This window comes from Gadus macrocephalus, chromosome 4, assembly GCF_031168955.1.
Source record: "Gadus macrocephalus chromosome 4, ASM3116895v1".
Classification (NCBI taxonomy): Eukaryota; Metazoa; Chordata; class Actinopteri; order Gadiformes; family Gadidae; genus Gadus; species Gadus macrocephalus.
In genome coordinates, this window is record NC_082385.1 from 5265766 (window position 1) to 5293601 (window position 27836).

Consider the following 27836-nt stretch of genomic DNA (forward strand, 5'->3'; position numbering starts at 1 on the left):
CCCGGGGACCGGACTGTACTACGACGTGGACCTCTACGAGGGGGTGAGTAGTGGACTGGTAGTACGTGGTGGTACTATCCTGTACTTGTAGTAGCAGTAAAAGGAGGAGGAGGAGTGTTGTAGTAGTGTACGAGTATTGTAGAAGTCGGTCTGGGAATAGTAGTGGTGCAATAGTATTGGAGAAGCAGCAGTAGTGCATTAATATTGTCGGAGGAGTATAAGTATTGTAGTTGTAGTAGTATTGTAGCAGTATTGTTGTATTAGTATTGTAATAGTACGGAAGTTGTACTAGCATCAGCAGCAGCTCGTGTGTAACAGTACTGTAGTAGTACTGTAGCATCCGCAGTAGTCTTGTAGTATTATCCTAGGAGTAGTAGTACTTGAGTAGTATTGTAGCGGTATCTCGTGTGTGACTGAACTTCTGTCCTTCAGTTGGAGGAATATTCTGGAATCAAGATCTTTCAGTCCAACTCCTCCGTGTACTTTGCCAACTGTGACCTCTACGTGACCTCCCTGAGAGACAAGGTGGGTACATACGGGTGTGCACGTGAGAGAATAGGTTTGCACTTGAGAGTAGTGTGCACGTGATGGTGATAATATAAAGGAGCCATAGAGCTATCTGGTGTAATACTGACCGTATACTGGAGATGCGTCTGAATGATAGATATTAGATACTATAATATAGATTCATGTATATATCATTTATTAATTAATTCATCATGTATCTCCTATCTAATGTTGCCTCCAGGTCCTGTTGTATCAGTGGTGTGTTGTAGTGATGAATGTGACCTCTGACTGACCCTGGACCCGCTTCCTCTCCTGGAGTAGAGTCAGGGGGAGCCAACAACCAAGCAGAGTTTCCAGGACCAGGACCGGGACCAGGACCAGAAGACGGAGGCGGAGAAGGACCTGTCTGACCCCTCCGGCCCCCCCAGCGCTACGGTAAACCTGGAGACGTCAGATCACAGCTGGGTCTCCTCAGTGTGCAGAGAGACCATTGTGTACACACACAGGGTCACCTGTAACTACAGGGTCCCCTGTACTGCTCACACACCTCAGGGTCACCTGTACCTAAAGGTTGGTTTGCTGAGGTCGGGGCTGAAGGACCCTCTTCCTTCTGCGAGCCTCTGAATCGTCAGCCGTCGACGACGCTCCTCTAGACGCCCTCCCTCTGTGTTGATTACAGAACACCTGATTAACACTTCTAACTCTGACCACTCTGTTCTTCCTCTAATGAATCTGTGGCTTAATCAGTGATGTTCCAGGGGATTGAGGGTCATGGGTTAAGGATCAGCTGCTCTTTAAAGGACCGGTCGTCGTTCTGCCTTTTGTTCCGGCACCCAGACGAGACCCAACCCACCGGTTCTCCTCTCGGCCTCACCTCGCCGCCGCCGTCGTAGTAAACACAGACCAACGCCGTCCGCCCGCCCGCCCAATCAGAAGCACACATCAGCTCGTTATCGCACCTTTACAAGACACGCTACTGAGCCACGGATCCGACTTACTAAACGTCTCTTTGAGAACGACCATGGCCAGATCGGCACCTCTAACCATAGCTAATAACCATAACCACCTCTAATCAATCACCATAACCACCTCTAATCAATCTCACCTAACCCGCTTTAACCTAAACATTCCAGATTCGAACCCGCTCTTCCTAACCTCTCGCAACGCTCTAAGTATACCGTATTAAACGGAACCCGTAACAACGCACTAGCTAAAGCCGCCGTTTCCCAGTCTGAGGCTAATCTGGCCCGATGCTATCCGTGTTGACTGTGGGTCAGTGTGGGCATCGGCACTAAGGCAGCAGGCGTGCGGTCCTTTAAAGGCTCCGGGAGTGACCGGTGAGTTGTTGTCCTGGTGCAAGGAGGGGGGGGTCAGCAGCCGACCGGCGGGGGGTCGGGATGTCCACACCCTCATCCTGGACTGGAGCCCCGTCAACTTCGTGGACACCGTCGGATCGAAGGCCATCACCTCCGTACGTCCCGCTTTCTGTCCTAAGAGTCTTTATCTTATAGTATGGGGAGTAGATGAGTGTCTTCAAGACAACCTGTGATGAAGGTAGTTAACTCAAGACAACCCTTTGTAGACATGAAGGTAGCTAACTCGGGTCAACATGACGGTAGCTTATTCTGGTCAACATGAAGGTAGCTAACTCTGGTCAACATGAAGGTAGCTAACTCTGGTCAACATGAAGGTAGCTAACTCTGGTCAACATGAAGGTAGCTAACTCTGGTCAACATGAAGGTAGCTAACTCTGGTCAACATGAAGGTAGCCAACTCTGATGAACATGAAGGTAGCTAACTGGTCAACATGAAGGTAGCTAACTATTTCGTCAAGACGAGGTGGGCTAGGGTTTTGAAATGCTAAGTTTAGTAACGATGAGCTTTCAGGTTGAGGGTGTTTAGCCTGGTACAGTTTAGGGTTAGTGAGGGATAAGGGTTAGGATGACTTGCTAATCGTGTGTTTTATCTTGCTTCTGCAGATGATCAAGGAGTTTGCAGCGAAGGACGTACGTGTTTTCATCGCTGGATGCAACAGTAAGCCCTGATATGCCTGGGAATTATTCTACTCATTAGTCAATTAGCATACTCTTTAATTCAAAGTAACTAGTAAACAAATTCAGATACATGTCATCTGGAGCCGGTACAGGCCTACTGCTAGGGGTCAGGGTTCGTCTGGCTCTAGGAGGCCTACAGGGAGGGGTCAGGGGTCGTCTGGCTCTAGGAGGCCTACAGGTAGGGGTCAGGGGTCGTCTGGCTCTAGGAGGCCTACAGGTAGGCTGTGGACAGCACCCTGTGTCTGTGTCTTTCTGACCTATGAACCCTGACCCCCAGGACCCCTGCTGTCTCAGCTGGAGACCCTGCAGTTCTTCAGCGGGGTCGTGACCCGGGACATCCTGTTCCCCACCGTGCACGACGCTGTGCTGTACAGCCAACACCAGGAGGCGTGCGCCAGCCAATCCCAGCCCATCGCCATCACCAACGGCAGCTCTTCACGGTGATGACTGCAGGAGGCCCACAATGCACCTTGTTTTAGAGCCCACGAGGGAGGGGCTTAGTATACTCAGGGCGTTAGACACAAGAAGTCAAATCACTGGTCTTAGAGACGCTGACTTCCTTAGAACATCACGTGTGGGTGATTTCTGAGGTTGAGACTGTAGTTCAAAATGTCCTGATGAGTCAAAAGTTACTGTTTGTCCATTATGAACCAAGACCGTTACTGACGACTATTACTGAAGACTAAAGCTAAAGTGCCTGGTGAATGGTTCTCCATCGTATTGTAGAATAGACTGTCCTGATGTGTTCTAGGGCTGGAGGTCGGTTCTCCGTAACATGACAGGTGTTAAAGAACCCAGTAGATCTTCTCCTCTAAGGACGCCTGCTTCCATCCTCTGAAGCCGGAGCTAGACTGTTATGGTGTTTATGGGTTTACAAGCAAATGGATCACATAATTGGTATCAAATGAATACTGAGAACGATATAAGATGGATATTTTCTCGTACTGGGCTTTGTAACCGACCCCAGCCCTGCTAATTCACTGATGTCCAACTGTGGATGTGCCATTCTGTGCTCAATGTTACATCATATCTGTTGTCTGACAATAGTAATAAAACATTATAAGTCTGTGGATTCAGTGACTCAGACTGCGAATAACGTGGAACAAACTTTATTAGTCTTGGAGGATGAGATTACAGGATGAGAACAGAGAGACGAGCCTCGGCCTAGTTGTAGGTCATGTATCTGGGTGTGGCGCTGAACTTGGCGTAGGACTTGATGACCTTGTTGACGGCCTCCAGGAAGTCCTTCTCCGTGGCGATCTTCCGGCGCGCCCGGATGGCGAACATGCCGGCCTCCGTGCACACGCTGCGGATCTCGGCGCCTGTAAAGACACGCCGTTACCAGGGAGACAACACCCCATTACACCATAGAGACCAGGCTCAGCAGCTCACTGAACACAAGCTGAGCCCGAGACTCATTGAGCAGGACGAGGTCCCTGTTCGCCCCCCTGTGGCTGAAAAGTGAACAGGTGGCCCAAACAGAAACACACTCCACGAAGGTCATTAGAAGACAGAGGAGAAGGCGTGGTCCCTGGGTAGGAGACAGACCTCGCCAGGGGGTCGAGGGGGAATCGTACCTGTGCTGTTGGGACAGAGGCGGGCCAGCAGCTCGAAGCGGATGTCTCTCTCCACACTCATGGAGCGGGCGTGGATCTTGAAGATGTGGGTGCGTCCCTGCAAACCAGAAGAGAGGAGGAGCTATTACTGAAGCATGGGGACCAATCTAGAACAAGCAGCAGACTAACCGTCTCCCCACGGTAACCAACCCAAACCACCGTCTCCCCCGGTGACCACCGTCTCCTGCCCCCCTTGTTTACCTCGAGGTCCGGGAGGCTGAACTCGATCTTGCGGTCGAGCCGACCGGGCCTCATGAGGGCGGGGTCCAGGGTGTCGGGCCGGTTGGTGGCCATCAGGACCTTGATGTTCCCCCGCGGGTCGAAGCCGTCCAGCTGGTTGATGAGCTCCAGCATGGTGCGCTGCACCTCATTGTCACCACCGGCGCCGTCGTCAAACCGGGCCCCTGGGGGGGACACACGCACGGTCAGACCCATCTGGGCCCACCGGTCGGACCCACCCACCGTACCCTCCATCTGGACTAGGGACCTCTAGGGGGCTGTGGTCTGGGTTCCTGTCTTACCTCCGATGGCGTCAATCTCGTCGAAGAAGATGAGGCAGGCCTTCTTGGTGCGGGCCATCTCGAACAGCTCCCTCACCATGCGGGCCCCCTGCAAGGACACGACACGTTGGACCCCCCCCCGTCCGCCCAGTCCGTGGTGGTGGTGGCGGGGGGGGACCGGAACGCAGACTTACCTCTCCCACGTATTTCTGTACCAGCTCGGACCCGATGACCCTGATGAAGCAGGCGTCGGTGCGGTTGGCCACGGCCCTGGCGCACAGCGTCTTCCCAGTGCCGGGTGGTCCGAACAGAAGCACACCTTTAGGAGGCTCGATGCCCAGGTTCACGAAGCGCTCGGGCTGAGGGAGAGACGAGACAGCTCACCACCGGGGCACCAGACAACAGAACCTCGGCTCAGACCGAGGAACACTGCAGTAGAAATAGACTTCAGACCCGGGGGGGGGGTTCAAGGTGCTGATGTGAGACTCACGTGCAGCAGGGGGGTCTCCACAACCTCCCTTAGCTTCTCTATCTGCTCCTTACACCCGCCCACGTCGCTGTAGGTCACGTCCGGCTTCTCCTCCACCTGCACATGGCAACACACGCATCGGCTTGGGTAACAGATAGCCACTGACCAACCGGGGGGTCACGTAACCTGCTCTGAGGAGCTCCTACCTGCATCATGGTGACTGTGGGGTCGATCTTGGGCGGCAGCGGGATGTGGATCTGGTACTTGTTCCTGTCCACCCTGAGGGAGGACACGGCTCCACGTTATTCAGCCGTCAGGACACTGACGGCTGAATGACGGGCTGAATGACGGGTCATCACTTAATTTAGAGGAGCAGGACGTCACATGACCCGTCCTCCACACCTAACGAGACAGCGGGGTTCCCCGAACGCAGCTCACCCCACTCTCATCCCCTCCTCGATGTCTGTGGGCGCCACCTGGTCACTGAGGTCCACCACGAACTTGGCAAACTGCTTGACGTTGATGATGTACTTGGGGTCCTCCGAGTCTGCATTGATGATCTTAGTGCATCTGGAAACAAACGCATGCTTCAGTTAATCAGCCGGAATCACAACACGGCACAAAACATTTGAGGAAGTAACAAGGCTACTGTTTGGGGGATTTTAGTTGGCTAAAGGGTTAGTAGTTAGTGGCTCAGGGGTTAATGGCTAGGGGGCCTAATGGCTAAGGGGTTAATGGCTAGGGGGCCTAATGGCTAGGGGGCCTAATGGCTAAGGGGCCTAGTGACAAGGAACCTAGTGGCTAGGGGTCAGGCTAAGAAGTTAAAGTTGTCGGGTAAGATCAGGGGTTAAAGGTCAGTACCTGGCGACCTGCAGCGGTTGTTCACTCTGCAGCGTCTGCTTGTCTGCGGCGAGGTCCCAGAGCGCGGGTGGGGCCAGGCCGGTGTCAGACTCCTTGATGCCTGAAACACGACACGGTCAAACCCACACAACACGAGGCTCGAGATCACAGTAAGATACAACAGTTCAACTGGTCTCCAATAGAGGGATATGTTCTGTAAGAGGTTTAGAAGAGAGCTCAAATCATCCCAGCAGAGGAATCCAGGCTTGGATTAAAAATAATTAATCAAGTACCATTCAATTTGATCGTTTAGTTGATTAGATTAATAATAATAAATGAGCAAATCTGATTCAGTTTATTTGATTCACAAACCAATGAGATACCTCCATCAAACAGATTATCTCTAAAAAGATCAGTTATGTGTAATATAATGTGTATGTAATGTCTAATAATGATTAAGTATGATAATGATATTTATTGATCTCGTACCGGTGAGTTCGTTGATCTTCTTGAGCAGCGATTGGATGTCATCCTCCACCTGTTTGATCTGTCGGGAGTACGTACTCTGGCCCTGTCGCACAACAAGAAAACAACACATTACACAACAAGACAACAAACCTTAACTACTGAACCTCAATCTGGAGAAGGTGCTCTGGCCCTGTCGCACAACACACCTTCTCCAACTGAGCTTCAACTATACACCGGTCATGCATGCTACCTACAAAAATAGTGTACTTACAGGTTATAGTGTACTTACTGAGTTTAGGTTAGATTATAGTTTGTACTTACATAGGTCTTCAGTAGAGCGATGTCACCCTCGTCTAGAGCTGTTGGAAACAGACACACACACACACACGTTATTTACTTGGAGACTAAAAAGTACTTTCTCATCAGTCCTTAAGAGTGTGAGGTGATTATTATGGTCTGGGTGAGATCAGACGGTGAAGCTAAAGGTTAGCTTCCCAAGTAGCCACAGTCAGCTACTAGAGGAGGATAGTTAATAAAAGGAGATAATAATACTAAAGTCGAACCTCTGATGACAGCGTCCTCCTTAGGTTCTTCCTTCACCTTCCTCTGGTCGCCCCCCAGGTAGTCCGGCATGATGGAGAGGAAAAGAGAAGCTTTAGACGGTGAAGAAGAGCGGCGCTAGACACGATTACACAGCAGGTTTAAGTTTCCGGTTTACTTTACTGAGGACGGAAGTAGGCATCGGGACATTATAGGCGAGGGACCGCGCTCTGATCGATGATTATTACGATGATATGATACTTTAAAGGGATGATATCTGACATGTATTCATAATAAACTATACTAATGAGATTAATATTTTTTGGGGGGATAAATATGTACGTTAAATAATTTCTTGTAATTAATCATTTTTAAATTTGTATATTTATATTTTTTATAGTTACTGAACGTTTAATATGTTGTATAACAGCAATTGTAATTTTATATTAACTTCTCCTTTATTGACTAACCAGGAAAAGTATAGTATCCCGGAAACGATTGCCCTAGATGGCGGCGGAAGTATTTCGGTGTTGCACCCCCGTCTCACCCAGCTCCAAGGCCCATGTGCTGCTTACTGAGCGGCCAAACACCAGCACGTTAGACCTCTTTAAACCAACCCGTCGATCACCTCCATGCGTGTTTAGCCACAGCTAAGAAGATGTTGTTGGAGGCCAAAGCAGCGGACGCGACTGTCGTCTATGACGCCGTCACCGGTAAGAGAGGGACCCACGGGAGCAAGGCTAACTAGATAGCCTAACGTGACATACCGGTTAGCCTGGAGCTACTGGTAGCCTGAGCTGAGGTGCTGCTTTGTGAACACCGGTCTCATACTTTAGGTGTTGTCAGCTTATTGTTTCAACAATGACAGGTTGGCGGTGTCAGGTTGTCTCTGTATTTCACCGCGGTGGTCCTCAGTATCTACTGTAGGACCTCAGATCTACTGTATGATCTACTGCAGGTCCTCAATATCTACTCTAGGACCTCAGATCTAGTGTAGGACCTCAGATCTAGTGTAGGTCCTCAATATCTACTGTAGGACAGATCTACGGTATGACCTCATATCTACTGTAGGTCCTCGATCTGGAATACATTTTTTAAAGCAGAATGACAATTTGGCCGACCAGGTAAGTGTTATGGCATCTGTCCAAGGAAGCCTGTAGATAAACCGGGAATCAAACCCAGAGCACTTCTGTGTGGGCTGAACAGCTGTGTAGCAATGCGGTTAGTGATTTGAGCTTGTCTGGGCTCGGCATATATTTCCAATTTCTTATGAAATTGTAAACAAGATGTGTTATAGTAATATGGTATAGACTAATCATGCAAAGTTTTTCTTATTCCGCTTTCCACCGACAGCACCAGCTCAACTCTCCTCGACTCATAAAATATCGTCGCACCCCTAATGAACATCCTTACTGTACCAACAGCGATATATTGTCGTTCCTCTTTCTTCTAACGAAAACAGACTTATTGTAAGTCGGTTTGGATAAAAGCGTCTGCGTAATGCCCTGAATGTAATGAATGGTGGTTTGTCGGTGGTGTTGTGTGCAGCGGCGGTACAGATCCAGGTGGAGCCGGTGGGCCGGTGGTTCGAGGCGTTTGTCAGGCGGAGGAACCGGAACGTGTCGGCCTCCTTCCAGGAGCTGGAGGACGAGGAGGAGGAGTCTGAGGAGGACGAGGATGAGGACCTGCAGCTGGTGGAGCACCCTCTGCTGAGGAGCCTGGACCCCAAGGACTGGAAGGTCTGTCTGCTCGTACACCTGTCTGTCTGCTCGTACACCCGTCTGTCTGCTCGTACACCCGTCTGTCTGCTCGTACACCCGTCTGTCTGCTCGTACACCCGTCTGTCTGCTCGTACACCCGTCTGTCTGCTCAGACACCCGTCTGTCTGCTCGTACACCCGTCTGCCTGCTCGTACACCCGTCTGTCTGCTCGTACACCCGTCTGTCTGCTCGTACACCCGTCTGTCTCCTCGTACACCCGTCTGTCTGCTAGTACACCCGTCTGTCTGCTCGTACACCCGTCGGTGTGTAGGCTAGTTGCTGTCTGTAGACTGCTGCACCTTTCTGTCTAGGCTAGAGTACGCCTTTCTGTCTGTAGGCTTTACACCTGTCTGTGTGTAGTTCTTTGTGTTGTTCATGAATGTTAACTGCTGCCCTCACATTCTGTGTGTCCAGAATCAGGATCACTATCAAGTTCTGGGAATCGGCCACATGAGGTACAAGGCCACCCAGAAGCAGATCAAAACTGCCCGTAAGTATTTGTCCTCCCTCTACCATGTATTCCTCCTGTCTCAATGTTATCCTCCTGCCTCCGTGTCCTCCTCCTCCTTCTCCTCCTCCTCCCCCTGTCTCATGTCCTCCTCCTGTCTCCATGAACTCCCCCCTCTGACCTCCTCATGACCTCCTTGTTTCAGATAAAGCCATAGTGCTGAAGCATCATCCGGACAAGAGAAAAGCTGCTGGGGAACAGATTGTAGAAGGAGATAATGACTACTTCACCTGTATAACTAAAGGTAACTACATCACCTCTAACTACTTCACCTGTATAACCAAAGGTTACTACTACACCGGTATAACTGAAGGTAACTACGTCGCCTGTAAAACTAAAGGTAACTACGTCACCTGTAGATCTAAAGGTAATTACACTATTACAACTAAAGGTAACTTCTACACCTGTAGAGTGAAGGTAACTACTTCAACCGTAGAGCTAAAGGTAACTACTTCAACCGTAGATGGCTAAAGTTAACTTCTACAACCATAGAACTAAAAGTCACTACTAGAACCGTAGAACTAAAGGTCACTAATAGAACCGTTGAACTAAAGGTTACCGGGTGGTAACACAGTGGTATCCGGGTGGTAACACGGTGGTATCCGGGTGGTAACACGGTGGTATCCGGGCGGTAACACGGTGGTATCCGGGCGGTAACACGGTGGTATCCGGGTGGTAACACGGTGGTATCCGGGCGGTAACACGGTGGTAACCGGACGGTAACACAGTGGTAACCGGACGGTAACACGGTGGTATCCGGGCGGTAACACGGTGGTAACCGGACGGTAACACGGTGGTAACCGGGTGTCTTGTGCTTTCAGCCATCGAGGTGCTGTCGGACCCGGTCCGGAGGCGGGCCTTCGACAGCGTGGACCCGACCTTCGACAACGCGGTCCCTCAGAAGGGCGAAATAGCCAAGAACTTCTTCACGGCCTTCGCTCCGGTGTTCGACCGCAACGCCCGCTGGTCCTCCAGGAAACACGTCCCCAAGCTGGGCACCGCCGAGTCGACGTTCGAGGAAGTGGATAACTTCTATTCCTTCTGGTGAGCGCTCACCTTCCTGATCCGTCTGTAGGACCTCTGAGGATAAGGTTGATGCCGAGAGGCTGATAACTCTTCTCTCTCGCCCCCCACCCCCCCTTTGCAGGTACAACCTCGATTCATGGCGAGAATTCTCCTATCTGGACGAGGAGGAGAAAGAGAAGGCAGAATGGTAGGACTCTCATTAATGTCATGGTCATGAGATTGACGATCATGTAGAACTAAGCATGGGAAGACATCTTTGATCATGCAGCGTGTAGATGAGTGTTCTGATCTGGGACCTCTTCCAGTCGTGACGAGCGCCGCTGGATCGACAAGCAGAACCGAGCGTCACGGACCCAGAGGAAGAAGGAGGAGATGGTTCGCATGAGGAACCTCGTGGGTAGGAGACCCTTCCTTGCACCTTCATCGTGATCCGCACATACTGGGGGGGGGGGGGGGGGGGGGAGCGGGGGCTGTGTACCAGTGTTGTTTAACATGTTACGTCACGGTGTGTCACTACAGACACGGCGTACAGCTGTGACCCGAGGATCAAGAGGTTCAAGGAGGAGGAGAAATCCAGGAAGGACTCTGAGAAGAAGGCGAAGGCGGACGCCAAGAAGAAAGAGCAGGAGGACAAGGACCGCGTGAGTACCCACAATGCACCTGGGGTGTGGAGGGCCGCGGGAGTTCCCACAATGCACCTGGGGTGTGGACGGCTGCGTGATTTCCCACTATGCACCTGGGGTGTGGAGGGCTGCTTGAGTACCCACAATGCACCTGGAATGCTGGAGCCTAAGTTGGCCAGTAGTAACTGACCGTTATAGACCGGTTCTAGCTGGCGTAGGCCGGTAAGTGCAGTCTTCAAACCGGTTGCGTGTGGTATCAGACTGGTATGAACAGGCTCGACACCGGTTCTAACCGGTTGCATGTCGTTTCAGGCTCGGCAGGCAGAGTTGGACGCGGCGCGCCTCCTGAAGGAGAAGGAGGACGAAGAGGCCAAGCAGGTGGCCCAGCTAGCCAAGAAGGAGAAGGAGATACAGAAGAAGGCCATCAAAAAGGAGCGGGGCAAACTCAGGACCGCCTGTAAGGTCAGTTCATCCTCCTCCCCTGTAAGGTAGACTAGCTCCTCCTCCTCACCTGTAAGGTACACTAGCTCCTCCTGTGAGGTACCCTAGCTCCTCCTGTGAGGTACCCTAGCTCCTCCTGTGAGGTACCCTAGCTCCTCCTGTGAGGTACCCTAGCTCCTCCTGTGAGGTACCCTAGCTCCTCCTCCTCACCTGTGAGGTACCCTAGCTCCTCCTCCTCACCTGTAATGCCGCTTTTCCACTGCATGGTACCAGCTCGACACGACTCGACACGACTCGACTCAGCTCGCATTTTTTGCGTTTCCACCGCGGTACCATGGTATCTGGTACCTGAAGTGGCTGCTTTTTCTAGTACCTACTCGCTCTAGGTTCCAAGCGAGCTGAGCCGATGCTAAAAGGTGACGTCGGCAGACGGCCGGCGACTGATTGGCCAGAGAGTGTGACGAAGTCACGAGAGCGACATGGCAACCATGCTGGTAACATCCATAGCAGCGCCGCAGCCAACATGTTCCACTTCTCCAACTTCTTCAACATGCCAGCTAATAATAGTAATGCGATCGATGTCCTCCATTGTTGTTATGTGGGTTCTGTCCATGTGTGGGTTGCGTATGTGTTGTTTGCGTCGCGTACACAAATACGTCACGGCCCTTTCGCGCAGCCGACCCCGCCCACGTCCAGGAGGTACTATTTGCGGTGGAAAAGCACCCGTGCTGCTACCGTGTCGAGTCGTGTCGTGTCGAGTCGTGTCGAGTCGAGCTACATGTGCGGTGGAAAAGCGGCATATGGTACCCTAGCTCCTATTCCTCACCAGTATCAGAATATCAATATCACTAACTTTTAAAAACGTTTGTTTTTCAGAACTGGAATTACTTTACAGAGAACGAATCAGACAACGTAAAAATGATGCAGGAAGTGGAAAAGCTTTGTGATCGCCTGGAGTTGATCAGGTAGGAACCTCCTAGATCAATGGATTGCCTCCCTTAAGATCTATTGATCATTGACCAATCATTGAATGTTTATATCCGTTCATCAGCCTGATCAGACGTTCTCTCCTCAGTCTACAGACTCTGAATGAGGTTCTGTCGACCAGCTCTCAGGAGGAAAGCAAGGTGGCTGTGGAGAAGCAGGTAACTACAGGAAGTTCTAAATATCTTTAACTTCAGGACGTCTTTGATAACATGAGTCTTTAATAACAAGTCTTTATTGACTTTAACTACAGGAAGTCTTTAATAACATGAGTCTTTAATAACTAACTCCAGGAAGTCTTTATTTACAGGAAGTCATTTACATTTCATTGTAGGGCATTAGACGCTTTTATCCAAAGCGACTTACATCAGTCAGAAGGACAAACAATATATATATCTGTTGGTAAAGTAAGGATGTGTATAGAACTAAGTGCCAAAAACTCACAATCACTAGGTTAACCTTGCATAACTTTTACGCAACAAAGATAGTTGGGATGAGATGTTAAACAATGCTTAAAGTTGAGTCATGGTACTTTTACTAAGAACCAGGACGTACAACATCCAATAAGTGCTTAAGAGGGGTGTTTTTAGGAGAGTAATGTAGGAGAAGGGGGGGGGTTAAGGGGAGAGGCTATGCTGAATCTAGTTGAGCTCTGAACAGGTGAGTCTTGAGGCCCTTACGGAAGCTGGTGAGCGACTCTGCGGTCCTGACGTGGGCAGGGAGCTCGTTCCACCACTGCGGTGCCAAAACAAGAGTTGTGACTTTGATCGGCCTTTGGGTGCTCTGAGCGATGGTGGTACAAGATATCCAGTTTAAATTAGTTGTGTGTGTGTCTAGGTGCAGGAGGTGAACGCCCAGATGCAGCGGGAGCGGGAGGCGGAGGTGCAGGCGCAGCAGGTGGTGCGCGGGGCGGATCAGGCCTCCAGAGGGGTGAGCTCCGCGGGGGGCAAGGGCTGGAACGAGGAGGACCTCCCGCTGCTCATCAAGGCTGTGAACCTGTTCCCCGCCGGGACCAACGCCAGGTCAGTGGACCACCAGGTCTACGGGACAGTCCCTGGCTTCGGAGTGCTAGCGTTGGAAGCCATATGTTTGGTGTGTTCCTCTCCTCACAGATGTTTGATGTGTTCCTCTCCTCAGGTGGGAGGTGATCGCCAACTACATGAACCTTCACTCCACCACGGGCATCAAGAGGACGGCCAAGGACGTCATCAACAAGGCCAAGAACCTGCAGCGCCTCGGTGAGACCGCAGGACAACGTGGTGGTCCTCAGGGACCACATGGTCCATTCAGGGCACTTGGCCCCGCTTTTATCCAAACTTACAATAGGTATTTTTGTAAGAAGAAAGAGAAACGACAATATTCCGTTGTCGGTCATATAAGGATGTTGATAGAAGTGCAAAGCGCTTAACCCATTCCCCTTTTACAACAAAGATTGCTAGTATAAGGTGCTACACCGTGCTAAGTAGTTTTTAAGTGCCAGGACGTACAAGATACAATGTACCACACGATGGATCTCAGTGTTTCCCATACATAGACCATTGTGTGGCGCGGCGCCACAGAATCAACATCGAGCGCCACGAATTGATTCTGTCTTTTATTTTTTATTTTACATTTTAATAACGCGATTTGGAAATCTAAAAATCGTTCTGTCCATTTATCTCTGCATAGCACTCGTTCTCCCTGTCATTCACTCACACACACACACACACACACACACACACACACACACACACACACACACACACACACACACACACACACACACACACACACGGCGCGAGAGCAACGATGCTAACACATGAACCTCACCCGTCGCTTAGCAACCGGACACGCTGGGGTTGATAAGTTACCGGACTACTGTAACTACTACAGAGTGATAATAACGAAGACGTGACTCAGGCAATAAATCCAATTTCCTTGACAGCGGTAATGTTCAGTGTGCTTTAAAGTACAGACGGAGTGGACCAATTGCAAACTACTGCAGCTGCTCCAAGTTAAACCCCAAACTATTCGGAATAAGTGTTTATAGCGGACTACACCACCTATTCTATTCCGCATAGAATTCTATTCCGAACCGATTGAGGCGTATATATATGATACTTTTCTATTCGATTGAGCTGTTCTTCGAATCAGATGTGTCCGCATGTAAATGCGGAGTTACATGCACACTCACTGACGGCCACGTCGCCGCGCTGCACGGCCGCGTCGCCGTGCTGCGCCCCCCCCCCGCGCACCACACATTGGTCCTTGGTCTGTGGGAAAAACTGGTCCTTATATACAATGTGTGTGTTTGCGTGTAGATCCGGGGCAGAAAGACGTGATCAACAAGAATGCCTTTGAGAAGTTCAGGAAGGAGCACTCGGCCGTGCCGGTTACCGTGGACAACGCCGCGCCCTCGGAGAGGTTTGAAGGTCAGTCGGTGTCTCGTTACTCTAAACATGTCTCGATCACCAACTCTGGCTGCATGAAGTTGATCATCTAGTTGTCTCCTCTTCTCATGGAGGTTGTGGGTTTAACTCCCGGGTCCAGACTTCATTCAGCGACCCCTGAGAATCTGTAGAGTCCCTAACTATCGACCGTTGTTCCCAGGGACTGGAGACGCGGTGGCCTGGACCACTGATGAGCAGAAGCTCCTGGAGCAGGCCCTGAAGACCTTCCCCGTCACCACGGCCGAGCGCTGGGACCGGATCTCCTCCGCCGTGCCGGGCCGCTCCAAGAAGGACTGCATGAAGAGATACAAGGTAGGACCCTGCCGGGACACCCCCCCCCCCCCCAGGGGACTAGCTGCTCTGCTAACATCACGACAATTTAATCTACGAATAGTAGAATAAGACCATTACGACGATATGAGACCAGCAGACCGTGATGACTAAACTAGTCCTCCTGGGATCTTCTAGTCTTATATCGTCATAGTGGTCTTATTCTACTACTCGTATATTAAGTTGTTGTTGTGGTGGTTGCAGCTTAAGTAGTTTGAAAGATATTTGATACATACATATATATTTATTTACACAACAATTCAGACAGACTTCACTTAAATATGAAAATAAAACTAGTGATACCAAACGAGTAGCACTGTAATTAATCCAAGTAATTTGGTCGGTGGTCCTGAGAATGCCAAATTGTACTGATGGTGGGTTCTTGATGTTCTTGTCTTGCAGGAGCTGGTGGAGATGGTGAAGGCCAAGAAAGCCGCCCAAGTCAAGAAGTAGAGCAGGAGAACGGCTCAGGACACGTTTATTTTAACATTATTCTGTTATTTTATAATAAAATTCAAAGCAGGAAAACGATTTGTGTGCTGTACAGTTGATTGATCCAGAACATTCTGGTCAGGATTCAGCTGTTCATCCAGAACATTCCTCTGCGGATCCTCTCGTAGTCCGGGAGATGCTGGACAGGTCCTGAGAGGGAAAGAGTTTAAGGGTTTAGAAGAGGTCGAGATGAGAGGGGGGTTAAGAGGTCGAGATGAGAGGGGGGTTAAGAGGTCGAGATGAGAGGGGGGTTAAGAGGTCGAGATGAGAGGGGGGTTTAGAAGAGGTCGAGATGAGAGGGGTTTAGAAGAGGTCGAGATGAGAGGGGTTTAGAAGAGGTCGAGATGAGAGGGGGGTTAGAAGAGGTCGAGAGAGGGGGGTTAGAAGAGGTCGAGATGAGAGGGGGGTTTAGAAGAGGTCGAGATGAGAGGGGGGTTTAGAAGAGGTCGAGATGAGAGGGGGGTTTAGAAGAGGTCGAGATGAGAGGGGGGTTTAGAAGAGGTCGAGATGAGAGGGGGGTTAAAGGAAGTTGAGGTGGAGAGGTCTCCCTATACTGACCCACGGCGGCGATGGCAGGGGCCCGGTCGTAGATGTACTTGGTACAAACGTCCTTGATGGTCCGAGCATCGATGGCCTGGAACCAGAACAGATCAACCCGAGCTCAATACACCAATCTACTCATCAAACACCTAGATCAGCAATCTAACGGCGGTGGGCTGCATCCCAACACTCCTCACTGGGTCACTCTAGCAGTGGTGGGCTGCATCCCAACACTCCTCACTGAGTCACACTAACGGCGGTGGGCTGCTTCCCAACACTCACGTCGATGCGGGCCTCCAGCTCGTGCAGCGGGATGCGGCGGCTGTAGCACAACATCTGGCGGCCGATGTCCTCACAGATTGGGGTGGAGCCTGGGGAGACAAACTACATTAGAACCTCTCCCCTTACATTTCACAATCCCTAGTGGCTCTCCTCTGAAAACGGCTGACCATAAAGCCTCATCAGCAGAGCCGGCCCTAGGCAAATGCTTGGGGCGCCGAAAACGAAATACACACACACACACACACACACACACACACACACACACACACACACACACACACACACACACACACACACACACACACACACACACACACACACACACACACACACACACACACACACACACACACACACACACACACACACACACACACACACACACACACACACACACACACACACACACACGTTACCCCTTATGTTTTTTCAAAACGGCCAGAAAAAACAAAACAGTGTTACCCCTTATGTTTTTTTCAAAACAGCCAGAAAAAAACAACAGTGTTACCCCTTACGTTATTTTCAAAACGGCCAGAAAAAAACGACAGTGTTACCCAGGGCCGTCGTAAAGGGGTGAAAGGTGATGACGATTCTAGGGGCCCACAGCCCAGGGGGGGCCCAAACCATGGCACAAAAAAAAAAAAAAACAGCCAGAAAAAAACGAGTGTTACCCCTTATGTTTTTTTCAAAACGGCCAGAAAAAAACGACAGTGTTACCCCTCATGTTTTTTTCAAAACGGCCAGAAAAAAACGACAGTGTTACCCCTTACGTTTTTTTCAAATTGGCCAGAAATAAACGACAGTGTTACCCAGGGCCGTCGTAAAGGGGTGAAAGGTGATGACGATTCTAGGGGCCCACAGCCCAGGGGGGGCCCACACCATGGCAAAAAAAAAAAAAAAAACAGCCAGAAAAAAACTAGTGTTACCCCTTATGTTTTTTTCAAAACGGCCAGAAAAAAAACGACAGCGTTACCCCTTATGTTTTTTTCAAAACGGCCAGAAAAAAACGACAGTGTTACCCCTTATGTTTTTTTCAAAACGGCCAGAAAAAAACGACAGTGTTACCCCTTATGTTTTTTTCAAAACGGCCAGAAAAAAACGACAGTGTTATATATATATATATATATATATATATTATATTATATTATTTAAGCCCACAGCAACATAAAGTCATAGCAAAGGCTATTAAATAATGGAGAAGCCTTTTTTCTGGATGCCTGCCTGGCTATTATATTTAAGCCCACAGCAACATAAAGTCATAGCAAAGGCTATTAAATAATGGAGAAGCCTTTTTTCTGGATGCCTGCCTGACTCGTTGCTCTGTACCTGCCCTCTGTGAGGGGGGCGGGGTCAAGAGTGTGCAGTTAAAGTGTATTAATGTTAATATTTCACACCTTAGCTTTCACATATCATTCATAGGCTATATATACATTCATTTCACTGCACTTTACTGTTTTTTGCACTGTGGTTAGACTGAATTGCAATGACAATAAAGTTGAATGAATCTCATCACATTTTCATTAGTCTATATTAGTCTCATGTATAGCACACCAAGCATCTGTTTTTTTATTAAAATGTAACATGCAGTCGTCACATATACTTCTCTTCTCCCTTCAGATGCACTTTTAAAATATTTCAGTACCACCCCCAGTGACACAGCATCAGGTGCTGCTGTCCTGTCTACCTCTGCACAGCCCTAATTTTGTATTTTTTTTAGACTTCAGTTGAGTGCTTGTTTAATCTCTGGTTAGAACCAAACTAGATAAACCATACTACATTTAATTGTATTTACAATAATTTGAATCTGAACTCTATCTATTATTTTGCTTATGAATGCCTTTAGTAAACATCATGCATTTCTTTGCAGTATTTTGTGCATACTTATTGTATGAGTGATTCATTGCTTGTTACTTGGTTTGTAATACGTTTCGTGTGTTTAATTTTCTATCTAAAATCAAAGAGTCTCAAAGACAAAGCTGTGTAGCTTCTCTGAGTTTATGAACATTGGTAGTCGAATTTACTGTGCGATCCAACGGGGTAGGGGGCGCCAGCAAAAATCTTGCCTAGGGCACCAAATTGGTCAGGGCCGGCCCTGCTCATCAGACATCCCTTGAGTCGAAACATTGCATGTCTTACCGTCGAGGTGCAGAAGCATGTTGGTCTTCAGGAGGTTTTTAGCGCGTGCCACCTCGGCCTCAGACACGCTGGTGCACAGCGACATCCTGTGGCGAGCGACCGTCATTACAGGGTTAAAAAAAAAGAAAAAACATTGGCGGTCAGAATTTGAATTACTTGTGGTTATAAAACTTCTCACAAGCATAATTATGCAGTATCCTTTTTCCTACATGTAGAACTTGAATCCAGAAGAGACTGTCTGAGCACAGGTTCTAGAGGCGATAAGGGGGTCTTCCTCACCATTCGAGCTGGGTGTAGTGCATCATCTCTTCCAGGGTGGAGGCCTCGCACACCATGTAGAGCCCCCACAGCCCTGTGTCCGTGTAGCAGGTGTTGAACGACTGGAAGCTGTGGCACAGCCCACCCTGACACGCCTTCTGAGCCAGCTTAGAGGACAGGTTCTAACAGAGGAGAACACAGCTTAGACAGGTTCTAACAGGAGAACACAGCTTATAGGACAGGTTCTAACAGGAGAACACAGCTTAGAGGACAGGTTCTAACAGAGAGGAGAGGACAGGTTCTAACAGGAGAACACAGCTTAGAGGACAGGTTCTAACAGAGAGGAGAACACAGCTTAGAGGACAGGTTCTAACAGAGAGGAGAACACAGCTTAGAGGACAGGTTCTAACAGAGGAGAACACAGCTTAGAGGACAGGTTCTAACAGAGGAGAACACATCTTAGAGGACAGGTTCTAACAGGAGAACACAGCTTATAGTTAGGGTCATTATTATTCTTTTTTACAGAAATACTCCGGCACTATATTGTATCCATCTCTACAGTATCTTGACTGTCTTTTTTCTTGCTGCTGAAACACCCGATTTCTCTCCCGGGGGATAAATATAGCTGCCCTTAAACACAAGCCTACCTGTTCGGCATGAGCATTTAAAATAACTTTAACCTCTTAAGCCCCATTCGCCCACCGGTGGGCGATTTTGGTTTGTTGACGATATGTTTCCACTACGGAGCGACATAACCCGCTTCAACTTTCATCATTACAGACATTCTATACGTCGTTAGAAAGGGTAGAATCTCCACAATTTATTCATCCTGTTGTTTTTTCTATAAATCATGAGCACAAAACCATCAATCATTGATATTTACCAGCATGGTAAACCGGAAATGCCAAAAAACAGAGCGACTCCCTACCTTTGAAGCAATCTGAGAACCGTAATATGTGTCCATTCCTCAATTATTTATATTCCAATTGTCCGTGAGAATCCACTGATCAAAAGCATCCAATTGGTTTTTCATAAAATTATTCCAGCTTGTGAATATCGTCGTGTAAAGTCCATTTGTTTACCATCTCCAAACTTTGTTCGTCAACTAACATCCAGACGTTCGCACTCGTATCGATATTTTCTCTACCGCCAGTATGGAGTTGTTGGGTATGCCTGTTTTCATCACTTTGCTGGCTACAAAATAAAAGTGTCCCCGTCTTTTTCTGTTCAGTTTTCACCCCGGTACAGCCCGTGAAGTAAATGGAGCGCACCCAGTTCGAAGGGCCAATGGGCTTTGTTTACTTTGTTACGCGGCTTTAGTATAGGGACACCGTATTGGCTATTGATATATCAATCACTTGGGCTTCTAGCCAATGAGTTTACCTTTCCAACGCTGCCAGGCGTGTCCAGGTGTGATACGTATGAGCCGAGATATAAAGCTGCGTCAACACTGCGTCAAGCTAGCAATACAATCATTCTGTTTATGTACAGTGTCTCATCACATGACAATATCTCAATATGGCCATATCAAATGAATGTGTGAAAAAATTATGTTTTGAATCACGGAGAAAGGTTTTATAGTCACCAAAATGCTTCAGTAATGTTTCCAGTGTCACAGAAGTGAGTAAATGCATTTGGCACAATTTGGCCGCCATTTGGAGACATTTTGGAGAGGTTTGTGCCGCCAGTGACAACACACCATAGAAACTCCATTAACTCTCAAAGGTTTAGGCCTAGAACTCCAAAATTTCTTCCAGGTGTAGTTGGCATGATGTAGAAGGTATTTGGCATATTGCCATATGCCTTACATAAAGCACATCCTAGTTATTGTAGTTCAATTATGACCTATTATTTTCGAAGACAAAAAAATTGCTTTAGAGCCATGTTTGAACTGGTGTCATTTAGGTTGTGTGTATGATACATGCCAAATAAACATATCTACAGAAACTAGAGCTTGTCAGCTTTCAAATGAAGTATCATACATCCATCTAGGACTTAGGGTTACTGTGTTATAAGCTTTTCCATTTGGGTATGTGTATAGGCGAAAAAAAACAAAATACTGCCGGGGCTTAACAGGTTAAAACAAGACGCATGTTTTGGATTGTACTGTATGGTTGTGATTTGGGTCGCAATGGTTTGTAATTTTAAAAAAAAAATGGGTCGCCAAAAATAAAGTTTGGGAACCACTGGCTTAGAGGACAGGTTACGACAGAGGAGAACAAAGCTTAGAGGAACCAAGACCTCCTCAGACCCCCAGGAGGTGGTGTTTATGAGGTGATGAAGAGGTCTAAGAGGTGGTCAGAGAGGAGGTGGTGTTGTTTAGGAGGTGTAACAGGTGGTGTTTAGGTGGTGCATGAGGAGCTGTAACAGGTGGTGTAACAGGAGGTGATCAGGTTTTGTAGGAGAAGGTGTAAGCCTCACCACGCCTCCTCCAAACGAGCGGTCCCAGTTCCCGATGAGGGTGTTGGCGACCATCAGGGGGATGGTGTCCGGGTGCGCCCAGCCCACCGCCTCCATCGCTATGGCAACGTGCGCCAGCGGCATCTTGTCGTCGCGGACGCGGATCTGGAGGGGAGACCGACAGACCATCCAGATGTTTACCCTCCACCTCTAGATGTTAACCCCCTCTTCAGCTTCAACACGGCCGACTGCCTCTTCTTTCCTGTTGCTATGGTAGCACACTGGAGGAGGAAGAGACGGGATTTGACCCTTACCTCACTTCCTGTGAAGCTGCAGGCCGGAAGATCCGGCATGTCGGTCCGGTACCGGGCGGGGAGCTTTCCGAAGTGGTACTTGGCCAAATCGATGAGCTCGTCGTGGGAGACACCTGGAGAGAGAGATGGTCAGACATGGACCCCCCCTACAGAGACAGATCCCCCCCCCCCCCCCCCCCCACCCCTACAGAGAAGGGGGGTCAGAGTCCAGGCTCCTACCTCCCGCGGCCGCCAGGACAATCCGGGGCCCGAAGTAGTGAGTGGTGATGTACTCTACCAGGTCAGCCCTGTTGATGGTCCTACACACACACACAGTAAACATGTGATCAACAGCATCCTGTCTGCCAGGGAGATTAGAGGAGAGACAGACCGATGTTCTAGAGGAGAGACAGGCTGATGTTCTAGAGGAGAGCAGGCAGATGTTCTAGAGGAGAGCAGGCAGAGGTTCTAGAGGAGAGCAGGCAGATGTTCTAGAGGAGAGACAGGCAGATGTTCTTGAGGAGAGACAGGCAGAGGTTCTAGAGGAGAGCAGGCAGATGTTCTAGAGGAGAGACAGGCAGAGGTTCTAGAGGAGAGACAGGCAGAGGTTCTAGAGGAGAGACAGGCAGAGGTTCTAGAGGAGAGTAGGCAGATGTTCTAGAGGAGAACTCAGCTGCTGAACAGCAGGACAGAGACTAGAGATGAGGAGAAGGGAGGAGAAAGGAGGCGGTGAGAGGAGGAGGAGCTGGGGACTGACTTGATGTTCTCGGGGGGCCCCAGGATGGTGCGCCCCAGGGCGGTGTTCTGGTAGGCTGTGGCGTGGAGGTAGTCAAACACCACTTCCTGTAGGTTGGTCTCTACTTCCTGCATCTCCCGGAGGATGACCCCTCTCTCTCTCTCGATCTCCGCCGCGCCCAGCGTGCTGTTCTGGATGATGTCCGCCAGGATCTCCACGGCTGGGGAAACACACAAGTGTGAATCTACTGGCGCGAACACACACACACAGACACACACTCACGGGGGAGGGGGTCCCTTGGGGGGGGGGGGGTCCCTAGGGGGTGTGTCCTACCTTGGGGCAGGTCCTTGGTGAAGGACTTTGCGTAGTACACCGTCTGCTCGCGGGAGGTGTAGGCGTTGAGGTGAGCCCCCATGTTCTCGATCTCCAGCTCCAGGTCCAGCTGGGACCTCTTCCTGGTGCCCTGCAGACAGACAGACAGACAGACAGACAGACGGACAGACAGACAGAGCATCAGGAACACACTGATCATAAAAGTTCAGTCAGTAGAGAGCCGCTCGGCGCCTCCTTCGTGAGAAGGTGTGACGATCTCCTGCTATCGTCTGCCTACGAAGGTCTTGGTGCTCCCCTGGCAGTCTGTGTTTGGACCACTGCCCTCCCCTCCCTCCTCCTCAAGCGGCTCCTTGGAGCACCTTGCCATCAGTCTTCAGCAGAAGCTGCTCCTGCCTTTTGACCCCTGACCTCCCCTCTGGGGACAGGGGTCACCTCCTCTCACCTTGAAAGCCATGTGTTCCAGGAAGTGGGCGGTCCCGTTGTTTCTCTCGTTCTCATAGCGACTCCCCGCATCGATCCACAGACCCACCTGTCAATCACAACACATAAGGGGGGACGCTTCAGAACACGAGTCAACCAGAGGTCCCCTGTGTGTGTAAGTGTGTGTTTGTTCGTGTGCTCACGGTGCACGTGGAGAGGCCCGAGTCCTCCGAGGCGACCCTCAGTCCGTTCTCCAAGGTTGTCACGCGGGTCTCCGGGACGTTGAGCAGTACGGTCTGCGCGGCAGTGGCCAGGGGGCGGCGCTGCGGGTGCGCGAGGGGCTAGGGTTGGGGGGGGGGGGCGGGCGGACTGGTCATCATGACTCGTCAAAACATCCAGCGTGTTGCCGTGACAACCAAGAAGACAGCGACTCAATCAAGATATAGGATCAGTTTAATACAACACGTGAGAGACTGAGTCTATATCGAGCTCACGATGAGTCCGTGAACTTTAACGTGACGTTGCGTCAGGTACCGCCAGCCCAGCGGGGGTTTGACTGCTCCTTAAGGAGCAGTGATATGAACACATGAACCCATGAACCCATGAAACCTTACCCCGAACCAGGAGGGCTTCCTCTTCAGGAGGCTCCTGCCCGCGGCGGAGAGGCGCTGTACGGACGCCGCCATGTTGTTGTTTAATGACGCCTTCAGTGACGCGGTGACATATACCGGAACGTCTTACTTTCTTAACAAAATAAGAGCCCTACTATTACACAAACAGGACCTTCCAGTATTTTCTAGACGGGACAGGAAACATGGGAGGACAGCTTATACAAAATATATATTTTAAATGACTTTCAATTAAAACAAAGCCTAATACAAAACACTTACCTCAAAACAAAACCCAAAAACCTAACCCTGAAATCCTAAATCTAAACCGTAACCTTAAAACTAAATCCGAAAGCCAAACCCTAACCCTGAAACAAAACCTTTAGCCTAAAACATAACCATGGAAAAAAAAAAAACCTAGCCTTAAAACTAAACCCTAAAACAAAACCCTTACCTTAACCACCACTTGTTTTGGTCATTTTTAAGGGTTAATATCTGCCTGACGTGCCTGTAGCACATTAAGCTGTGAAGAAAGGCAGTTACTGGTAAGGACAACTATAGTACATTTTATTAAGAGGAGGAAACAGTTTGGATCAGGGTCATGTACATTTTAGACCAAATAAGCAGCATGTTATAATAAATCACACTACACTTAAATGAGTGACATTAAAACAAATGTTTTCATCCTTTATTGTGATGGGTGTGTGTCTGTGAATGTGACACACATTTGTAAGGGTGAGGAGTAAATGGACGTTATGATTATAACACTGTGACGATTGACAGCCTGTGGCTTTTACTTTGAAACTGCAGATAGTTTCAAAGCGGAAGCCTACGTCTGCAGAGCGCGCGGGTTCTACAGAGAACAGAGTTGTCTCACGCCGAACAAACCGAGGTAAACATTTAAAACATCAAGTCTGGATCCGGATTAAAAGCCGTTAACTCTTCCGGAGGACGTCCGGTCAGACTTTAAGTCTAACTTCGTCTCGTTTGATTGTTGTTCTTCCTACAGCCGATCAGACCGTAGTCCATGGTTACTGGGTCGTAGACAGCTTCGCGGTCCACAGGGAGGCGAACCCCCGTTGGTCGTACTCCGTCACTGAACAAAAATGGATTCGATGCTGGAGGACGGGGAGCTGTCCGGGTCCGACTCCGAGATGACCCCCTCCGTCCGCCCACCCCCAGCTGACCACTGCCTCCGGGCAGCTCCGCCCGTGGCCAGCGGGTACCGGAGCTCCACCCGACCGGCGGCCTCCAGCGGGGAGGGCCGGGAGCTGTCCGGGTCAGACTCAGAGATGACCTCCTCCGTCCGCCCGCCACCCGCTGACAGCAGCTTCAGGCCCGCTCCGCCCGAGGCCAGCGGGTACCGGAGCTCCGCCCGACCGGCGGCCTCCAGCGGGGACTCCAGCGGGGAGGAGGAGGACGATGAGCCCATCGCCGCCTGGCGCTGCAAGCGGCAGAAGGTGTCCAACGCGGCTGTAGCCTCCCAGCGGCCCCCGCCGACCGCGGGCCTCGGCGGCCCCGATGCGGCGGCCGGCCGGAAGGTGAACAACGTCTGGGGCAGCGTGGTGCAGGAACAGAGCCAGGACCTGGTGATGGCTGGGCTGGGGGTGTTCGGCATGGAGGGGGACTTCGACATGGGGAGCCGCAACGTGGAGACCTACAACTACGTGCTGGCCCGCAAGATGATGGAGAAGGAGCGGCGGGAAGAGGAGGAGAAGGCCCGGGGGCAGCAGCACCAGGAGGCCGCCATGCTGGACTCCCAGCTGGAGGACTACATGCAAGCCCGTGGGGGCCACCAGGACCACTTGCGGCCCAAGAGGAAGCGGCCGGCCAAGGAGCGGCTGGGCCCGCGCGCGGAGATGGACCTCGAGGGGCGCTACGAGCTGCGGGAGGAGGACCCGGAGCCGCGCGTGGTGGAGGAGCTCGCGCACCGCCTGCAGGAGCCCAAGCTCGACCTGCTGGAGCGCGTGGTGAGCGTACTTGGCCGCGGCCCCGCCATCCGGCTGCTCGAGGAGACGGCCGCGCTGGAGCGCGCCGGGGGCGTGACTACGCTGGACGGCAGCCGTCGCCGCACCCCCGGGGGTGTGTACCTGCACCTGCTGAAGAGCTCCCCCGACGTGAGTCGCGCGCAGCTGCGCCAGGTGTTCCTCGAGGAGAACGCGGACCTGCGCAGGAGCAAGAAGGCGGCGCAGAAGAGGCGGCGCCACCTGGTGGCCAAGAAGATGAAGAACGCGCTGAACACGCTGCACCTGCAGGAGGACCAGGAGTCCCGCGAGACCTTCGCCAGCGACACGCACGACGCGCTTGCCTCCCTGGGGGAGGAGCCGGAGGAGGAGGAGCCGGAGGAGGAGGAGGAGGAGCCAGAGGCGGTCGCCGTGGGAACGGAGGAGACGCCCGTGGTCTACAACCCTGCCGACCTGGAGGTGTTCTGAGGAGGGGTCACCATGACAAAGCCACAGAGACCAATCACAGCCGGGTCGCTCCCCGTCTGGGTCAACTCTCGAGACATTTGGTTCGGTTCTTATTCAAAAAGTTCCTTTGGCCCCTCCTCCTTATTGGACTGACAGCAGAGTGTTTGAACACGTCTAGATTTTCTTTCTGTTGGTCTGACCCTGGTTTGAGCGGTGCTTCTCCCGGCCACTAGGTGGCGGAGAGCCCCCCTTTAAAGTTCCCTATGGTAAAACGTCCACTCCTTTAAATAATAAAGGAATATTCTCTGAGTGTGTTGTTGTGTAAACTATGTGATAATATTCCACATTGCTGCTTCATGGTTTTTACTGGTTACGTTAAGCAGTTGGTTACAGCTAAACATTACATGTTTATGATTTAATCTCTATTGGATATTTATTTATATGTAGGCTATTGCATATCCCGAGTATACATCCTTTACATTAAGCAGTTATTGAAGACTAGCCTTGAATAACCGCTTAATGTAAAATATGTGGTGTCATTCTGAAAATACACTCGCTGCACTTCCTCAGGATGCACACAGGAGGGCAGCAGAGCGCCTTGTGATAAAACAACGGTCAGGATGTCATTGATGTATCGCTGTACTTTATAGTATACCATGAGATGGTGGTCACATGGACTGGCGTGCGTCTCTACCTGCCGTCTTTATCTACCGGCCAAGGCGTTGCTACCTACAGCGAACAGAGACTTACAGGCAGGGGTTAGACAGTACAGAGACAGTTCATTAGGGAGCAGGTAGGGGTTAGACAGTACAGAGACAGTTCATTAGGGAGCAGGTAGGGGTTAGACAGTACAGAGACAGTTCATTAGGGAGCAGGTAGGGGTTAGACAGTACAGAGGCAGTTCATTAGGGAGCAGGTAGGGGTTAGACAGTACAGAGACAGTTCATTAGGGAGCAGGTAGGGGTTAGACAGTACAGAGACAGTTCATTAGGGAGCAGGTAGGGGTTAGACAGTACAGAGACAGTTCATTAGGGAGCAGGTAGGGGTTAGACAGTACAGAGGCAGTTCATTAGGGAGCAGGTAGGGGTTAGACAGTACAGAGACAGGTCATTATGGCATCTTGCCCTACATTAATTACTTAAGTTAATACAAGTATATATACAGGTCCTTATCTTTGAGTATTCATCATTGTTCTAAATGTTGATCAGAGGACTGAAGACGAGGAACAGAAAGGAGGAAGGACTCCATCCTCCCAGAATGCAAAAGGAGATGATGTAGGCTGCTGCTAATTCTCCCTATTCAGAACCAAAAAAGACTCTTATTTATAGAGAGAGGGTAGGGGGGGGGGGGGTGCGAGAGAGTGAGACACACACACACACACACACACACACACACACAGAGACAAACAGACAGTATGAGAGAAAGAAACACAGAGAGCAAGAGAGAGACACAGAGAGAGACAGACAGCATTACAAAGGGTAACATAATGGTCATTCTGTTTCCTCTCCTACTGTTTCCTATGCAGCCTTTAGCCTCTCAGGGTCTTAATTACATGGCTAGCTGAGGACCTTAGCTCCAGGTTCTTCTCGATGGAGGTCTGTCTGTGTGGCAGGTCTCACATGTCTCAGAGCGACAAGGAAATGACTTGCGATCAATAACCTCCCCTACCTCCCCCTTTCTCCCTCCTCCTCTTCTCAAGGATCAGATTAAAAGAAGGATCAGAAGGGATCTGATCCGAGGACATCGATCTGATCAGAGGACAGGTGTGGGGGGGACAGTGATGCTACAGCTGGACCTACTATAACCCAGTGATGTCATTCTTCTAAAGTCAC

The 27836-nt window shown here is 50.2% G+C and overlaps 5 protein-coding genes across 8 annotated transcripts in view; 3 read left to right on the top strand and 2 right to left on the bottom strand.

Annotated features, from left to right (window-relative positions):
- The window catches only part of slc26a5 (solute carrier family 26 member 5), a 13972-nt gene extending 10349 nt beyond the window's left edge, over nucleotides 1-3623 (top strand). Inside the window, exons 13-18 of one of the 4 annotated variants that reach the window (XM_060049615.1) lie at nucleotides 1-43; nucleotides 433-525; nucleotides 829-942; nucleotides 1829-1978; nucleotides 2487-2541; nucleotides 2839-3623. The exon at nucleotides 1-43 is cut by the window's left edge and continues 27 nt beyond it. In XM_060049615.1, the coding sequence (XP_059905598.1) occupies nucleotides 1-43; nucleotides 433-525; nucleotides 829-942; nucleotides 1829-1978; nucleotides 2487-2541; nucleotides 2839-3005 (622 nt within the window). In that variant the 3' untranslated portion in view covers nucleotides 3006-3623. Of the gene's footprint in view, nucleotides 44-432; nucleotides 526-828; nucleotides 1033-1065; nucleotides 1400-1828; nucleotides 1979-2486; nucleotides 2542-2838 lie in introns of those variants that run through there. The other 3 variants (XM_060049612.1, XM_060049613.1, XM_060049614.1) reach the window with 3 other exon arrangements.
- Nucleotides 3624-3654: 31 nt separating this feature from the next.
- psmc2 (proteasome 26S subunit, ATPase 2) lies at nucleotides 3655-7192 on the bottom strand. Its single transcript, XM_060049631.1, has 12 exons — nucleotides 7018-7192; nucleotides 6776-6813; nucleotides 6476-6557; nucleotides 6008-6107; nucleotides 5585-5716; nucleotides 5353-5425; nucleotides 5168-5263; nucleotides 4872-5036; nucleotides 4699-4786; nucleotides 4379-4581; nucleotides 4139-4235; nucleotides 3655-3883 (listed from the first exon to the last, which is right to left on the bottom strand). Exons 1-12 carry the CDS (start codon nucleotides 7085-7087, stop codon nucleotides 3726-3728), a joined length of 1302 nt encoding a protein of 433 aa, XP_059905614.1. The 5' UTR covers nucleotides 7088-7192; the 3' UTR covers nucleotides 3655-3725.
- Nucleotides 7193-7506: 314 nt separating this feature from the next.
- dnajc2 (DnaJ (Hsp40) homolog, subfamily C, member 2) lies at nucleotides 7507-15626 on the top strand. Its single transcript, XM_060049618.1, has 16 exons — nucleotides 7507-7707; nucleotides 8543-8733; nucleotides 9169-9244; nucleotides 9408-9506; nucleotides 10084-10306; nucleotides 10410-10475; nucleotides 10594-10685; nucleotides 10808-10929; nucleotides 11224-11373; nucleotides 12229-12317; nucleotides 12428-12497; nucleotides 13174-13358; nucleotides 13474-13574; nucleotides 14637-14747; nucleotides 14926-15077; nucleotides 15498-15626. Exons 1-16 carry the CDS (start codon nucleotides 7653-7655, stop codon nucleotides 15546-15548), a joined length of 1833 nt encoding a protein of 610 aa, XP_059905601.1. The 5' UTR covers nucleotides 7507-7652; the 3' UTR covers nucleotides 15549-15626.
- Nucleotides 15320-23748, bottom strand: pmpcb (peptidase, mitochondrial processing subunit beta). The gene is made up of 13 exons (XM_060049628.1): nucleotides 23600-23748; nucleotides 23189-23326; nucleotides 23008-23094; nucleotides 22566-22695; nucleotides 22254-22452; nucleotides 21737-21816; nucleotides 21518-21630; nucleotides 21225-21368; nucleotides 18825-18985; nucleotides 18546-18631; nucleotides 16410-16498; nucleotides 16146-16221; nucleotides 15320-15737 (listed from the first exon to the last, which is right to left on the bottom strand). Exons 1-13 carry the CDS (start codon nucleotides 23669-23671, stop codon nucleotides 15673-15675), a joined length of 1440 nt encoding a protein of 479 aa, XP_059905611.1. The 5' UTR covers nucleotides 23672-23748; the 3' UTR covers nucleotides 15320-15672.
- A 120-nt stretch (nucleotides 23749-23868) lies between these two features.
- phax (phosphorylated adaptor for RNA export) lies at nucleotides 23869-26313 on the top strand. The gene is made up of 3 exons (XM_060049630.1): nucleotides 23869-24138; nucleotides 24404-24485; nucleotides 24603-26313. The coding sequence occupies exon 3, from the start codon at nucleotides 24700-24702 to the stop codon at nucleotides 26023-26025; it is 1326 nt and encodes a 441-aa protein (XP_059905613.1). The 5' UTR covers nucleotides 23869-24138; nucleotides 24404-24485; nucleotides 24603-24699; the 3' UTR covers nucleotides 26026-26313.
- Nucleotides 26314-27836: the final 1523 nt, after the last annotated feature.

Coding starts and splice junctions, on each gene's coding strand:
- psmc2 (XM_060049631.1), bottom strand. CDS start 7,087: ATGCCGGACTACCTGGGGGGCGACCAGAGGAAGGTGAAGGAAGAACCT. Junction 6,814..7,017: donor GGAGGACGCTGTCATCAGAG/GTTCGACTTTAG, acceptor TGTTTCCAACAG/CTCTAGACGAGGGTGACATC. Junction 5,037..5,167: donor TGGAGACCCCCCTGCTGCAC/GTGAGTCTCACA, acceptor TCTCTCCCTCAG/CCCGAGCGCTTCGTGAACCT.
- dnajc2 (XM_060049618.1), top strand. CDS start 7,653: ATGTTGTTGGAGGCCAAAGCAGCGGACGCGACTGTCGTCTATGACGCC. Junction 10,686..10,807: donor TCGCATGAGGAACCTCGTGG/GTAGGAGACCCT, acceptor GTGTCACTACAG/ACACGGCGTACAGCTGTGAC. Junction 13,575..14,636: donor CAAGAACCTGCAGCGCCTCG/GTGAGACCGCAG, acceptor GTTTGCGTGTAG/ATCCGGGGCAGAAAGACGTG.
- pmpcb (XM_060049628.1), bottom strand. CDS start 23,671: ATGGCGGCGTCCGTACAGCGCCTCTCCGCCGCGGGCAGGAGCCTCCTG. Junction 22,453..22,565: donor CACCAAGGACCTGCCCCAAG/GTAGGACACACC, acceptor GTGTTTCCCCAG/CCGTGGAGATCCTGGCGGAC. Junction 18,632..18,824: donor CACTACACCCAGCTCGAATG/GTGAGGAAGACC, acceptor CGCTCGCCACAG/GATGTCGCTGTGCACCAGCG.
- phax (XM_060049630.1), top strand. CDS start 24,700: ATGGATTCGATGCTGGAGGACGGGGAGCTGTCCGGGTCCGACTCCGAG.